Genomic DNA, 17,728 nt, shown 5'->3' on the forward strand with positions numbered 1-17,728 from the left:
AACGACAGTCAGACAGACAGATCGACAGACAGACAGACGGAACGATAGACGGACAGATAGATAGATAGATAGACAGACAAAATGATAGACAGACAGAACGACAGATAGAGAGATAGAACGACAGACAGATCGACAGACAGACAGACGGAACGATAGACGGACAGATAGATAGATAGATAGACAGACGGAACGATAGACAGATAGAACGACAGATAGACAGACAGAACGACAGATAGAGAGACAGAATGACAGATAGAGAGACAGAACGACAGACAGACAGACAGACAGATAGACAGACAGAACGACAGATAGACAGACAGAACGACAGACAGACAGATAGACAGACAGAACGACAGATAGACAGACAGAACGACAGCTAGACAGACAGAACGACTGATAGAGAAACGGAACGACAGATAGAGAGACAGAACGACAGATAGAGAGACAGAACGACAGATAGAGAGACAGAACGACAGACAGACAGATAGACAGACAGAACGACAGATAGACAGACAGAACGACAGACAGACAGACAGACAGATAGACAGACAGAACGACAGATAGAGAGACAGAACGACAGACAGACAGACAGATAGACAGACAGAACGACAGATAGACAGACAGAACGACAGACAGACAGACAGACAGACAGATAGACAGACAGAACGACAGATAGACAGACAGAACGACAGACAGACAGACAGACAGACAGATAGACAGACAGAACGACAGATAGACAGACAGAACGACAGACAGACAGACAGACAGATAGACAGATAGAACGACAGATAGAGAGACAGACAGACAGAACGACAGACAGACAGACAGACAGACAGACAGATAGACAGATAGAACGACAGATAGAGAGACAGACAGACAGAACGACAGACAGACAGACAGATAGACAGACAGAACGACAGATAGACAGACAGAACGACAGACAGACAGACAGACAGATAGACAGATAGAACGACAGATAGAGAGACAGACAGACAGAACGACAGACAGACAGACAGACAGACAGACAGATAGACAGATAGACAGACAGAACGACAGATAGACAGACAGAACGACAGACAGACAGACAGACAGATAGACAGATAGAACGACAGATAGAGAGACAGACAGACAGAACGACAGACAGACAGACAGACAGACAGACAGATAGACAGATAGAACGACAGATAGAGAGACAGACAGACAGAACGACAGACAGACAGACAGATAGACAGACAGAACGACAGATAGACAGACAGAACGACATCTAGACAGACAGAACGACTGATAGAGAAACGGAACGACAGATAGAGAGACAGAACGACAGATAGAGAGACGGAACGACAGATAGAGAGACAGACAGCAGATAGACAGACAGAACAATAGACAGACAGACAGAACGATAGACAGAGGTTAAGGAATAAAAACATGATGCGCCTTCACATTTTTAATCACAAGTGGCGTTTCAGTGAGAGAGACAGAGACCTGCTCATCTTCAATATGACAGAATAACTTGCATTGTTGGTCATAAATAATGAAAGTAATATCAGTGTCACAGGAACTAAAATAAAAAAAAATAACACTGGGAAAGCGTTTATGCATGATAAATATTCTCCATCTGCAGAGATCTCCCGTCAGCCCCCGGATAAACATAAAACGACTCTCTGAAATAACTTTGCCGTTTAAATAATGTCACGACCGAAGGGCAAAAACCAAAACAACATCCTCACCCTCATGAGAGATTTACAGGCCATTAAAGCCAAACAGGATGATATGGAGGAAGCAGGAGTGTGTGTGAGACATACTGCAAGAGTTTAATGAATACATGATGAATACACACATCTCCGCTTTACAGGAGGAAGCTCACAACCTGCAGAACGAGGAGCGAGAAGCTGCACAGCTTCAGCAAGACTGCTCAAAAACATCTGGGCCCGTATTCATAAAGACTCTGAATGCAAAGAGTAGCTCCTAGTGACAAAATTCTAGGAAAATTCTTAGAAATGTGGGGGTTTACTCTTAAAATGAACTAAAAAATCCTAGTAAAGAAAAAAGTAATTCAGAAAGCATCTTAACCCTTAAAAGAGGTCTTAAGGTCAAATTTGTTAGGAGCACGGACGAGGACTTTTAAGAGGCTTAAGAGTTTCTTTAGCAGCGGAGAAAATGGCAGAAAGACGAAGAGGGAGAAGAAATGTGTTGCAGACAATGGAGGACAGTGACTTAAGACGCTATAGATTAGATCATGTTTGTTGCATTAAACCCAACTTTCAAACCACCAATTAAATAGACATGCCAGCAATCAGTGCAATTGGAAAGAGTGGAACAATGTTTATAATTCTAAGCCAATCAAATACCTTATAGGAGATTAACAGCATGGTAAATAATAAAAGGATTTATATACATTTATATAATGTGTGTGTGTGTGTGTGTGTGTGTGTGTGTGTGTGTGTGTGTGTGTGTGTGTGTGTGTGTGTGTGTGTGTGTGTGTGTGTGTGTGTGTGTGTGTGTGTGTGTGTGTGTGTGTGTGTGTGTGTGTGTGTGTGTGTGTGTGTGTGTGTGTGTGTGTGTGTGTGTGTGTGTGTGTGTGTGAGAGAGAGAGAGAGAGAGAGAGAGAGAGAGAGAACGGTAAAATAGGCCAATTTACGCTTGTAATTTCAAAGTGAAGGAGTGAATAGACCCTATACTTAAAAGTGGTAATTTTTCCCCTTTTTGGGTAAACAACCAATCACAGTCTTCAAAAGACTTCTGTGTCATACATAGCAACAGGGTCAGCCCCGCCTCTTCACTAAACAACTTCACTAGATAAAAGTTTTTGTATTTTCCTTAGAGTTGCTCTCAGATCGGTCCCGAATAGCTCTTAAAGGATTTGTTCTCTTTTAAATAAACTTTTGCTGATAATTTACTCACTTAATGATAATTTAATGTTTTTGATGAAAATATTCCAGGATGTTTCTCCATATAATGGACGTCAATGGGCTCCAAACGGTTCAAGGTCCAAATGACAGTTTCAGTGCAGCTTCAAGGGGCTTTAAACGATACCTGACGATGAATAAGGGTCTTATCTAGCGAAACCATCAGTTTCTGCGAGAAACCCAGCAGTATTTATGCTATTATTTTACCTCTTATCAGACGAACGTGATCATCTCTGAGCTCCGCCATAACTTCTGCTTAGTGAGGTCAAAATACGAGCCTGGCCATAGATGTATACGTAGTTGCCTCATTAGCGCCTGCACTTATCAGTAGAATGAGGGATGTAAGATTGATATATCTATGATCAGGCTCGTATTTGACCTCACTTGGCGGAAGTTATGTCGGAGCTCAGAGATGATCACGTTCCTCTGATAAGAGGTAAAATAATAGCATAAATATTGCTGGGTTTCTCTCAGAAACTGATGGTTTCGCTAGATAAGACCCTTATTCATCATCTGGTATCGTTTAAAACCCTTTGAAGCTGCACTGAAACTGTCATTTGGACCTTGAACCGTTTGGAGCCCATTGACGTCCATTATATGGAGAAACATCCTGGAATGTTTTCATCAAAAACCTTAATTTGAAGAAAAGAAAGACATGGACATCTTGGATGACATGGGGGTGAGTAAATTATCAGCAAAAGTTTATTTAAAAGTGAACAAATCCTTTAAGCTAAGAAGTTTTTAAGCTAGATTAGGAGTTTTCTGAGAGGACTCTTAGAATCTTTATGAATACGGGCCCTGATGTACAGTCATCAAAATCTGAAAATGAGAGTTTTGCTTGTGGTCTTGTTCTCAAAGACTGGATCTAGCCAGTGAACAGCTAAGCTCATTTTGTGTTGCCAAATCTGTCAGCGCACAATGCATAATGCAACACAATTCAAGATCATGTATGTAGTGGAAAAAATACTTCAGTACAATAACCTTTAAGTTTATCAGCACAAACCGATGTTATCAGCAAAACCATCAACCACTTTAGATTTGCTCTTGGCAGCATTTCTCCGACTCAGCTCTGGATGGCTCCGACTTCAGGTGACGAGGAAACAAGTGTGTGTTAATAAACAAACGCCTACTACACTTTCAGTCAAAAAGCTGAAAGTCTGGCAGCAGGACAGAGTAATTAACCGTCATTATGAAGTACACACACACTGGGGCTAATTATGCATTATTAACGCTATTAGTGAAGCACGCTGACTAATTCCACATGGCACTGTTTGCTTTCTTCCTTCAACTACGGTTTTACTGAATGTTTGGGAGATGAGGCGTGAGAACAGGTATTTACAGACGGAGGAAGGTTGGGAAGTCTTGGGAATGCCGAGAGGTGTTTTGCGTCCCGCTGTTCTCTGCGGTGGGAGAGGAGTCGTATCCGCTCTCGGAGACCTGTGATGCCTTTACAGCGCTCCTGGCAAATTCCTACTCATCAGTTCGGAAATGACTTGATGTGCATTTAAAGCGATAGTTCACGCAAAAATAAAAATTAACCATGATTTACTCACCCTCAAGTCATCCTCGGTGTATATGACATTCTTCTTTCAGACAAATAAAATCGGAGTTATATTAAAAATGTCCTGGCTCTTCAGCTTTATAATAGCAGTGAATGGTTGGTTCATTTTTGTCCATAAAAGTGCATCCATCTATCATAAAAGTGCATCTATCCATCATAAAAGTGCATCTATACATCATAAAAGTGCATCTATGCATAGTAAAAGTGCATCCATCCATCATAAAAGTGCATCTATGCATAGTAAAAGTGCATCTATCCATCATAAAAGTGCATCTATCATCATAAAAGAGCATCCATCCATCATAAAAGAGCATCTATGCATCATAAAAGTGCATCTATCTATCATAAAAGTGCATCTATCCATCATAAAAGTGCATCTATCCATCATAAAAGTGCATCTATCCATCATAAAAGAGCATCCATCATCATAAAAGAGCATCCATCCATCATAAAAGAGCATCTATGCATCATAAAAGTGCATCTATCATCATAAAAGAGCATCCATCCATCATAAAAGAGCATCTATGCATCATAAAAGTGCATCTATCCATCATAAAAGAGCATCTATCCATCAAAAAAGTGCATCTATCCATCATAAAAGTACATCTATCCATCATAAAAGTGCATCTATCCATCAATCATAAAAGAGCATCTATCCATCATAAAAGTGCATCTATCCATCATAAAAGAGCATCTATCCATCAAAAAAGTGCATCTATCCATCATAAAAGTACATCTATCCATCATAAAAGAGCATCTATGCATCATAAAAGTGCATCTATGCATCATAAAAGTGCATCTATCTATCAATCATAAAAGAGCATCTATCCATCATAAAAGTGCATCTATCCATCATAAAAGAGCATCTATCCATCATAAAAGTGCATCTATCCATCATAAAAGTACATCTATCCATCATAAAAGAGCATCTATCCATCATAAAAGTGCATCTATCCATCATAAAAGTACATCTATCCATCATAAAAGAGCATCTATCCATCATAAAAGTGCATCTATCCATCATAAAAGTGCATCTATCCATCATAAAAGTGCATCTATGCATCATAAAAGTGCATCTATCCATTATAAAAGTGCATCTATCCATCATAAAAGTGCATCTATCATCATAAAAGTGCATTTATCCATCATAAAATTGCATCCATCCATCATAAAAGTGCATCTATCCATTATAAAAGTGCATCTATCCATCATAAAAGTGCATCTATGCATCATAAAAGTGCATCTATCCATCATAAAAGTGCATCTATCCATCATAAAAGTGCATCTATGCATCATAAAAGTGCATCTATCCATTATAAAAGTGCATCTATCCATCATAAAAGTGCATCATCCATCACAATCCAGCCAACCAATCAGAGCACATTGTGCTTTTCAGAAGGCGGGGCTTCATGGAGACAGGAACTAAACAGAGCGTTACTGACAGACTGGGAAGAGAGGAGCTGCAACAATGGAGAATATGAGGAAATAATGTGTTATTTGAAAACCTATTCTAGTAGAGTCCAAAACCAAATCAAGACTTCATAAAAGTGCATAATATAGCCTTTTTAATTGACACCTTCCTCCACTGGTGACTGTAATACTACAGCGGCGTTCATCTCATGAATATGATCATTCCAGCATGACTTGAAGACGATGTTAAACTGGAGCCTGGGGGAAGGTCTGGAGATGCTATATATAAACTCTCCCAGGGTTAAAATAACATGTGACAGACCCCCATGTAAACAGTGTTGACCCTTATATGTGTGTCTGGAGGTAAAGCTGAGCTAACTGGGGTGTGTCATTGAGCTATGACAGATATGCAGTAAATAAACCAGCAAAGAAAAAACAGGGCAGGTTATATTAGTCCTGTACTAGGGCTGTGCGATATTGAAGAAAAATGCGATATCCTTTTTAAATAATGCGATATTTGATATGCGATACGATATTGCTTTAAGTGTGTAAAATCTACTTCTTTCCCCAACTGATCGTTCACTTAAAGCATAACCGACTTTGTTTACATGAATACTCATCAAGACAGCCATTTTTGACATAACTGTTTGTGTATTTGACAGTTCGAGTGTGTAACAAGACACGGAAAAAAGAACGGCTTGTGCGCATGTCTGTGTGTCAGACAGCACGAGACTGCAAGGAGTTGTTTTTTGCAAGTTATTGCGTTTAATAACACTTTTTGACGTCAAGCAAGTCACATAAGTCACAGTCCTGTGCTCAGTCTATTCTCTGCTATATGCGTCAACCTAAAACATACACTTTCAGATAATTCAGATATTGTGTACCCTTGCGATATGCATATTGCGATATGTACATTTAGATAGATAGATAGATAGATAGATCAGCCTTTCTCAAACTTTTTTCAGTCAGGGCACCTTTCAAAAGTGCATAAAATTTCAAGGCACCCCAGTTTAAAATATAATTTAAAAACACTGCATAACCCAAATTTAAATGCAAATGTCCTGTTTATTTAGACAGGACAGTAATGAACAGAGCATAATACGAACTGTAAATAACAATAATAATAACAACTTTATAGCAACTTTATAGCACCTTTAAAAACACAGGTTTGCAAAGTAATTATATATATATATATATATTTATCTAAAATTAATTTACAATTTTATTAATCCGCTCATATGTTTAACCCTTTCACACGTAAATTTAAAACATTCTGGCTGACCCTCCAGCGTGAGTTTTTCAAAGCGACCGTTATTAATGTGTCACTTTATGGTTTCCATGGTGACGCGTCATTGCTTGTCACGTGACACACCGCAGCAACAACAGAGCTGAATGAATGATGATCTGCTTTTATGTCATTTTTCCTTTTTTATTCAAAATATTCACAAATTTGTTAGATATGGCCTGAAATATCTGATATTCCGATTGTCAAATATATACAAGTGGAAGTGTTTTGTCGTTTAAACACCTTTAAAACGATCGCGTTAGTTGAGCTGTATGCACGATGGGCGCCGCCATCGCCGCCGCAGGCGCAGTTCAGAAAATCGGATCTGTTGGATTTACAAGACGTGAATTCATCCACTTCTCCCAAAATACATAAAAGTAAGTGGCAGGTGAACTGGGAGAAGAATAGAGTAAACTTTAAAGTTACTTACACAATGTGTATCTGATATGAATAAAACTAATTATAATGGAAAGAATTATTATTGCCTCTTCATTTTTCATCATTGTGTATTTTACAAACTCTAAATGTATTGTTTTTTTAGTACGTATACGTATGAAACCTAAAATAAACATTATGTGGCTGAAAACACTGAAAAGTAGTGATATATGACAAGTCTGAGCGCGCCTGTCTCTGGCTCAGTGCAAGCCAACGCGAAAGCACATTTGAATTTACATTTGAATGAACGTGATGCACTGACCGTTCTAATCACATGTGTGAATGTGTGATAGTACGTGCGAAAGGGTTAAAAAGAAGAAGAATGTATTTATGTAAATTCAAATATATTTTATATATGAAATTTCATATTTGTTTTTTTTTTTTTAGCCTACGTAATTTTTTGGCGGCACCCCTGACACAGTCAGGGGGCACCCCAGTGTGCCGCGGCACCCACTTTGAGAAAGGCTGAGATAGATAGATAGATAGATAGATAGATAGATAGATAGATAGATAGATAGATAGATAGATAGATAGATAGATAGATAGATAGATAGATAGATAGATAGATAGATAGATAGATAGATAGATAGATAGATAGATAGATAGATAGATAGATAGATAGATAGATAGATAGATAGATAGATAGATAGATAGATAGATAGATAGATAGATAGATAGATAGATAGATAGATAGATAGACAGATAGACAGACAGACATACAGACGGACAGACAGAAAGATAGATAGAGAGACAGACAGAGAGAACAACAGACAGACAGATAGATAGAAAGAACGACAGACAGACAGATAGATAGAGAGACAGACAGACAGAACGACAGACAGAACGACAGACAGACAGACAGATAGACAGATAGACAGATAGATAGATAGATAGATAGATAGATAGATAGATAGATAGATAGATAGATAGATAGATAGATGATAGATAGATAGATAGATAGATAGATAGATAGATAGATAGATAGATAGATAGATAGATAGATAGATAGATAGATAGATAGATAGATAGATAGATAGATAGATAGATAGATAGATAGATAGATAGATAGATAGATAGATAGATAGATAGAATGATAGAGAGACAGACAGACAGATATATAGACAGAGACAGACAGACAGAACGACAGACAGACAGATAGATAGAAAGAACGACAGACAGACAGACAGAACGATAGATAGAGAGACAGACAGATAGACAGAACAACAGACAGACAGATAGATAGAAAGAAAGACAGACAGACAGATAGACAAACAGATATATAGACAGAGAGAAAGACAGAATGAAAGATAGAGTCAGACAGACAGACTCATAGACAGAACGACAGACAGAATGAAAGATAGACAGACAGACATACAGAACGATAGATAGAGAGACAGACAGACAGAACGACAGACAGATAAGATAGATAGACAGAACGACAGACAGAATGAAAGATAGACAGACAGATAGAAAGATAGATAGAGAGACAGATAGATAGATATTTGCCATATTTCCTTAATTTTGATATATTGCGCAGTCCTATCCTGTAGTAACTACTTACACAACTCGAACGCATTTCAGCTAAAAAATACTAACCAGCATAAAGAACATGTTCAGAATATTTTCAAAATAAAAAAACAAATATGTAGTATATAGCGCCCTATGACCCAACAACCCAACAAAATAAAACATTTCCTTAAAATGCATTTAAAAATGCAAAAGAACATGATAAATTTGACCAAGACGCCTACTAACGCTGAATCCTATTTTATACACTATACTGCAGTTGCATCAGCTGTCACTACTGCATAGTCATCCATCTGTGAGACACCTTCTGATGATCATGTGACCAGTGCGATATACAGTGGTGTGCCACAGACAGCTGGCATTCGACTGGCGCCACCCTGCTGCACACAGTTGTTTGGAAAGCTCTGATGTCTCACATGCTCGTCTGACCAACACAATCCTGTGTCTAGTGATATGAAGCTAAAGATAAAGATACACACACACACACACACACACACACACACACACACACACACACACACACACACACACACACACACACACACACACACACACACACACACACACACACACACACAGAGACAACACTGCCAACTCTGTTCCAGCCCAGCACAGAAACTGCACTACACGCTACTGACAACACACATGCACACACACACACACGTTGGGTTTTCATGTTTTATGGGGACTTTCCATAGGCGTAATGGTTTTTATACCGTACATAACGTATATTCTATCCCTCTACACTGCCCCTGCCCCTAAACCTACCCAGTGTTTACCCTATACATTTTTCCAGCAGCGGTGCTGTTACGTGCCGGAGGTTTTGTTACCAAGTCGTGCGTGGGGCATGCACCTCCGGAATAATGTTTTTTTTAAATAACATCTTAAACCATGACTTCTGGCAAGTTTTGTGGATAGAAATGGACATTTTGAACATTAAAATCCAAATGAAACTTTTCATTAGTTTAAAAGGTGACTAGCTTATATAGCCTATTTTACTTCACTAACCTCCAGGGATGTGCAGAAGTTCCTAAGGGGCAGGGGCTCAAATGTAAAAAAAAAAATAAAAAAAAATTTGTGCGTGTGTAAAGTTTGGATACTATTTTATGTTTTTGCTAAAAGTCTCTTAAGCTTATCAAGCCTGCATTTATTTAATCAAAAATACAGAAAAAAACAGTAACCTAAAATATTGTGAAATATTATTACACAATGTTCTTTGTAACTTTTTATTAATCAAAGAATAAAAAAAAAGAAAAGAGCATCACATAACATACAAGAGCTGAAAGTAATTTTCTCTTTGCCTTTTGTTGTTTGATTCACATAATGGCTCAATCGTCAGCAGGTTTATTAGATGCTGCCCCTTTAAGACCAAAATGGAGATCTAATCATATCATTCTCCCATTGATTTCTCCCAACTATTTACGGCCATTTAAGATAAATTTGTGTTTAAGTGAATACTCTCCATGCCGGTCATTTTGAGATATAGGCTATTTGTTGTGTATTTGATGGTTTAGTCGCGCAAGTCGGTCCGTTTCGCAGCGTGCGCGCGCACACATACACACACACATACCCCCGCCTTGAACTTGGAAACGGCGTCTATTGCGCGGATTATTGTGCTTTTAATTTGATCAAACACGTCCTGCAATTTAGCCATAGTGGAGAGAGCATTTGACACCAATCACGGATTATGCTGGATCTGACGTTTAATGCATGTTTGGGGAGAAATGACAGCGCGCGCTGTGAAGGGAAGGAAGTTGCGCTAGACGGAACGCGGGTATAGTTTATAATAGTTTTACCTCATATCTTCTTTTCATAATCCTTGGGGAAAATAAAAATAAAGCGAAAATAAGATTAATATCACAGCCCTAAAGTGTAAGCAGACTACATTTTTGTTTAGTTCTCTGTCAATCTCTCGCTCTCTTTTACAGTGTGTAAGTGAATGTGGTGATATTACTGATCATGTGAAGATTTTGTAGCGGCGCTGCGCCGCTGTGAATACATTGTAGGGGAAACACTGCTACCCATCACACACACACACACACACACACACACACACACACTGCCCCTGCCCCTAAACCTACCCATCACAGGAGACATTCTGCATTTTTACATTTTCAAAAAACATCACTTTGTCTGATTTATAAGATGTTTTCCTCATGGGGACCTAAAAATGTCCCCACAAGGATGAGGATTTCGGATATTGCCATCTTTGAGCGGACACACACACACACACACACACACACACACACACACACACACACACACACACACACACACACACTGTCAGAGAGCCAAGAGTTCACATACACACAGTTTCTGTTATATATAGTCGGCTTGTTCTGCACACACACACACACATGCAATTGTCTCAATTCAAATTGCATGAAGCAAATATAATGATGCATGCTGCTTTGATTGCATGCATAATTAAACATACATGAATTTTCCATGACATGAGAAATCAAATCTGCCTTGATCTTTTGGTCTTTGTACCATTAAAACACTCACACAAGTTTTGGAGCTTAAAACGCCCTCCTCATTATAAACAAGGCATTTATGTAGTCAAACTCCAAAAACGGCTGATTTTGATATTGGCTGACCTGTAACGTCACACGGCCAAATGCATTTGCATATGTCCGCCTCCAGAGCAAGACATCGACGAATAGTTCTACATCATCACATCATAAGCCCCGCCCACTGTGAGTGTCACATCAAAAGCAAATAGAAGCCATTATAATGACTGATGCTGTCTACACTGATATAGTAAATAGATGTGTGTTCAGTTTCTGTCGACAACAGGACGAAAAGAAGAGTGAAAGGACATTCACTTTGACCAGCGTAAAAAGTTCCTTTGCATCTTTGTACAGATTTCAAAAGGATCCATGTTGGAAACAAGTGGATGGTTTATTTTAATGCCGTCCCAGATTTCATCGGAGGATTATATGTTATAAATGTTATAACTGATGTGCATCATGTTCGGCAGCGGCAGATCTTAAAGTGACAGCGGCCAATAATAATGTCTGTTATTAATGTTCATCAAACAACATAGTGATGCAGTGAAGACTGTGTAAAGTGTTTGATCTTAAATTAAAAGTAATAAATGTTGAAATTGATAGCTTTCAATTGACCGTTCGCAAAGACCCGCCCCCTTTAGTTACTGTTGCTATGTCCGACAAGCCATGGCGCTCTCACACCACACACACACACACGTTCTCACGTAGAGAAAATACATGGCGGAGCAAAGAGGACACTGACAACACGCCGATAGACAGGACAGAGCAAGTTACTTTTGATATGAAACAAAGTCTCAACTTTGAAATTGTAATTTTTTTAAAGACACTTAAACAATAAATAGCGTTTTGTGGCTCTTTAATGTGTCGTGAAATAAACATGAATGAACACTAAAAGAAATGTTGTTTCAACCATGGAAAGACGTCAGTACACACCGTTTTTCCAAGATCAAGTCCACCAACGTTAATCTACTAACTCTCCTGACTGCTTTGTCGGAAAAAACGGCAGATTTGTCGATGTGATTGGTCAGATCGCCTGTCAATCAAACTCGCGGCGAAGGATGAATTATGCTGTAATGTTGAATGTCTATAATTAATGTTTAAAGCTACACTGTGTGATATTTTCTCCCATCTAGTGATGAAAAGGTATATGACCATCCAGTGAATATTAGTTTCTCTTCCTCTCAATTCCGATTTCGTTTTAAGTTCGACCTCGTCCACATTCGACACGGTGCCATCGAGTGTTAAAACGCGAAAGGCGAAGCTTGAATTTCCGGGTATGTCCCTCTTTGGCTAATGTACTTTCAAGATGGAGGGGCAACATGGCGACCCGCATTCGAACCCTCACCCGTATGTATTTTCAATGGCATATTATAAACTTACGAGAATACTTTATTACTTGAAAGAAGTAAATATACATTAATGAGCACATATATTTTTGAAAGAACTAAGTGTTTTTAGCTAAGAATAAACAAAAAAAGTTACACAGTGTAGCTTTAAAATAAATCAGTAGCAGTTTTAGTATCAGTGATACTGGCATTCATTCATAAAAAAAGATGCCCTTACAACAAATATTTAAAATATCTTGTCTTTAAGTTGTTTCTACATTAGTTTGGAGAGTAACTGTGAAATTATTACAATATAAAAATATAGAAAACTGATGTTTTTAATGGCGATTAATTCGAAAATGAACATTTTAGATCTGTGCATGACTAGAAACATGAAAATTCACTACAGATCATGACTGTTTCCAGGTCATCTGTGACTGTGGGAACCCTGATGTCATCAACAACTTCCAACTCTAACCAATAAAAACAAACAGAGAAACTTGACTCGGACAGCAAGCACAAACAAACACATCTGAAAAGAATAAGAGTGCCGTCACTCACCAGTCGTACCGTCGGGCACCTTCCTCAGCGACGACATGAGCGCATCTCCAGGAACACGAGGACTCTCCACATACTTGGGCTTTCTAACGGGTCCTTTAGAGCAGAGAGAGAGAGAAAAAAAAAGATATGTAATCAATCTGAGATCAAGACGGGACTTCTGAGACGGATCTTACAGAAAGGAGCATCAGCGTCTGACTTATGTGACTCGGGCTGCCCATGCCAGCTGCAGAAACAATCTCCACAGCTTTGGGAATGTAAACTACAGCAGGAAACCAGCGCAATTTAACTCTTAGGAGACGGGTGTGAGATCTCTGGGAGATACGGTGTGTTTCTCCCACCAAATCTGCTTCTCCATCTACTAAACATTCGACAAGAGCCTCAGTCTCTGTCATGAAACGGCTCTCCCAAACAATTGTACTTGAATAATGTGACATTTCTAGTGAAACAGGATAACAAATGAAAAAGAAAAGTATGCTCGAACTTGATTTTATCATTTATAATTGACTGGATCATTAAAAGTGACATACCAGAAAGAAATGGAGAGGTTGGAAAAGTACAGTACTGTTCAAAAGTTGAACATGGTCGGTAAGATTTTTTACACTTTTTGCTCACCAAGGCTGCATGTATGTGATCAGAAATAAAGTAAAAAGAGTAATATTGTGAAATATTTTTACTATTTAAAATAAGGGTTTTTTTTATGTTAACTTACACCGATCATCTCTTCATCTCCTGTTAGTGGGTGGGATATATTAGGCAGCAAGTGAACATTTTGTCCTCAAAGTTGATGTGTTAGAAGCAGGAAAAATGGGCAAGTGTAAGGATTTAAGTGAGTTTGACAAGGGCCAGATTGTGATGGCGAGACGACTGGGTCAGAGCATCTCCAAAACTGCAGCTCTTGTGGGCTGTTCCCGGTCTGCAGTGGTCAGTCTCTATCAAAAGTGCTCCAAGGAAGGACCAGTGGAGAACCGGCGTCAGGGTCATGAAGGACCAGTGGAGAACCGGCCACAGGGTCATGGAGGACCAGTGGAGAACCGGCCACAGGGTCATGAAGGACCAGTGGAGAACCGGCCACAGGGTCATGGAGGACCAGTGGAGAACCGGCCACAGGGTCATGAAGGACCAGTGGAGAACCGGCCACAGGGTCATGAAGGACCAGTGGAGAACCGGCCACAGGGTCATGAAGGACCAGTGGAGAACCGGCCACAGGGTCATGGAGGACCAGTGGAGAACCGGCCACAGGGTCATGGAGGACCAGTGGAGAACCGGCCACAGGGTCATGAAGGACCAGTGGAGAACCGGCCACAGGGTCATGAAGGACCAGTGGAGAACCGGCCACAGGGTCATGAAGGACCAGTGGAGAACCGGCCACAGGGTCATGGAGGACCAGTGGAGAACCGGCCACAGGGTCATGGAGGACCAGTGGAGAACCGGCCACAGGGTCATGAAGGACCAGTGGAGAACCGGCCACAGGGTCATGAAGGACCAGTGGAGAACCGGCCACAGGGTCATGGAGGACCAGTGGAGAACCGGCCACAGGGTCATGAAGGACCAGTGGAGAACCGGCCACAGGGTCATGAAGGACCAGTGGAGAACCGGCCACAGGGTCATGGAGGACCAGTGGAGAACCGGCCACAGGGTCATGAAGGACCAGTGGAGAACCGGCCACAGGGTCATGGAGGACCAGTGGAGAACCGGCCACAGGGTCATGAAGGACCAGTGGAGAACCGGCCACAGGGTCATGAAGGAACAGTGGAGAACCGGCCACAGGGTCATGAAGGACCAGTGGAGAACCGGCCACAGGGTCATGGAGGAACAGTGGAGAACCGGCCACAGGGTCATGAAGGACCAGTGGAGAACCGGCCACAGGGTCATGAAGGACCAGTGGAGAACCAGCCACAGGGTCATGAAGGACCAGTGGAGAACCGGCCACAGGGTCATGGAGGACCAGTGGAGAACCGGCCACAGGGTCATGGAGGACCAGTGGAGAACCGGCCACAGGGTCATGGAGGACCAGTGGAGAACCGGCCACAGGGTCATGAAGGACCAGTGGAGAACCGGCCACAGGGTCATGGGCGGCCGAGGCTCATTGATGCACGTGGAGAGCGAAGGCTGGGCCGTGTGGTCCGATCAAACAGACGAGCAACTGGAGCTCAAACTGCTCAAGAATTTAAAGGTGCTGTATGTACGTTTTTCACTTTGATAAAGCATAAAATCAAATCAAAATTAAATCAATTAATCACAATTAACCTCAATTGTTTTTATATTTATATATAAAATATTTATATTTATATAATATCAATTATATAAATATATATACACAGTATATACATTAGGGATGAAACGGTATGGAAATTTAACATCACGATTATAGTGACCCAAATTATCACGGTTATCAATATTATCACGGTTTTGTTCAAATGAGATGAAAGTGTTCAAAAAGAACAGATGCACACACTTAAAACATTTCAACATGTTTTATATCTGAAAATCAACAAACAACAAATAACTAAAGCAGCTCTAAGCACTTTTTTAAGCTAGATTTTATTCTGTGGGATTTATGTAGCGCTTTTAACAATACAGATTGTTTCAAAGCAGCTTCACAGTGTTAAACAGGAAAATAATGCAGCATAATTTTATTCAGCCGTACAGCCGTTCTGGAGAAAAAATGTCATCAGTTCATTTCAATTATCATACAGTGACAGTGTTGGCTTTAGATCAGTAATTTGATCAGTAATTTAGTTTATATGGTTAATTTAGTTTAATAATTAGATTTATTTGGATATTTAGTTGAAAAATTTTGTGTCCCCAACTGAGCAAGCCAAGCCAGAGGCAACAGTGGCAAGGAAACCAAAACCCCATCAGGTGACCTAATGGAGGAAAATAAACCTTGGGGGAAACCAGGCTCAGTCGGGGGGGCAGTTCTCCTCTGGCCAATTAACAAACAGCGTATGATTATTATCCTGACAACTTTACAGGTCAGAGGTCATAATAGATCGGAATATTCGAAGGATCGGAGGCATCACGCTGGAGACGGGTTTATTGAGGATGACATATCGATTTAAGTATTATTAAATTGTAATATTCAAACAATTGGAGTCATCACGATGGAGACGGTTTATTGAGGATGCCGTGTCGACGATGCAATTTCAGGGGGAGTGTAATTGATGCAGACACTTCAGGGTCCTGCGTTTGTGTGTGAGAGGTTTTTTTGTCTGTTTTGCACTCTTGATGTTTTAGAGATTCACTCCTTCACTGTTGAGTCCTTTTTTTCTGCATCCTGGCTGATTTGTAGATTGTACGCACAAAAAAACCCTCTGTATTTTCATATTTTTGGCAATTTCCCATTCATTTCCTATGGGGGTCATTTTTGACCCGAAGGTCCTGAGTGCGACTATTTTTTTATGACCACTTAGACTTTTCAAATCCTGTCCCCAATTTTTTTGGGTGTTAATATACCAAGTACCAATAAAGTCACTGGTTTCGGACCATTCCGATGAAGCTACGATTTTTAACATTTTTTATTTTAAAAAATTCGGGTCAAAAATGACCGAAGAGCCCCAGAGGGTTAAATAGGAATAAACCAAATATCGGAGTCATCACGCCGGAGACGGGTTTATTGAGGATGCCGTGTCGATGAGGCAATTTGGTGTCAGAATACACAGAGCATCTCAGTTTGTCGAGTATGGGGCGGCATAGCCAGTCAGGGTGACCCCATGACCCCAGTCCACCGCCAAACCTGTGATACTTTATTTTTCAGGATTCTTTAAAAGTTAAAAAACCTGAATGGTAGTGTCTGAGATCAGTTAATACACTAGTAGTCAAGGTGGTATTAATGTTGATTACGCAAACGTACAGCGGTTTGGACCAAAATCATGTGCAAGAAAAACAGCTTCAGGTTTGAGATGAAAGTCAACGCTCTTCACATCTGACACAAAGAGCTCTGAAGGTCATGCAATCCTAAAAGGGCAAATTCCTCTTCGTTGAGCGTATAAAACACAAATCCTGCTCGACCCCCATAAAGCTTGTAGGTTTAAGTACGTTCCTCTGTTTATCATGGAAACCCCTGCCGAGATCAAAGACCGCGGCGGCCCGTGTAAGATCTGACCAAATAAAGTCATGGAGTAAAGAGCGGCCGACATCCATCAGGCTTCAGCGCCGTTATAGAGATTCACCTGCATGACTTTGACCTCCAGGAAGCAAACACA

General features: G+C 40.2%; 1 protein-coding gene across 2 annotated transcripts in view; it reads right to left on the reverse strand.

The window, feature by feature from the left end:
* tanc1b (tetratricopeptide repeat, ankyrin repeat and coiled-coil containing 1b) overlaps positions 1–17,728 on the reverse strand; it is a 321,757-nt gene that overhangs the window by 176,612 nt on the left and 127,417 nt on the right. For both annotated transcript variants that reach the window (XM_079822412.1, XM_079822411.1), the window contains exon 4: positions 13,524–13,616. In XM_079822412.1, the coding sequence (XP_079678538.1) occupies positions 13,524–13,616 (93 nt within the window). The remainder of the gene's footprint in view (positions 1–13,523; positions 13,617–17,728) is intronic.

The sequence above is a fragment of the Gobio gobio genome, assembly GCF_949357685.1.
Source record: "Gobio gobio genome assembly, chromosome: 7".
In the NCBI taxonomy this organism is placed as follows: Eukaryota; Metazoa; Chordata; class Actinopteri; order Cypriniformes; family Gobionidae; genus Gobio; species Gobio gobio.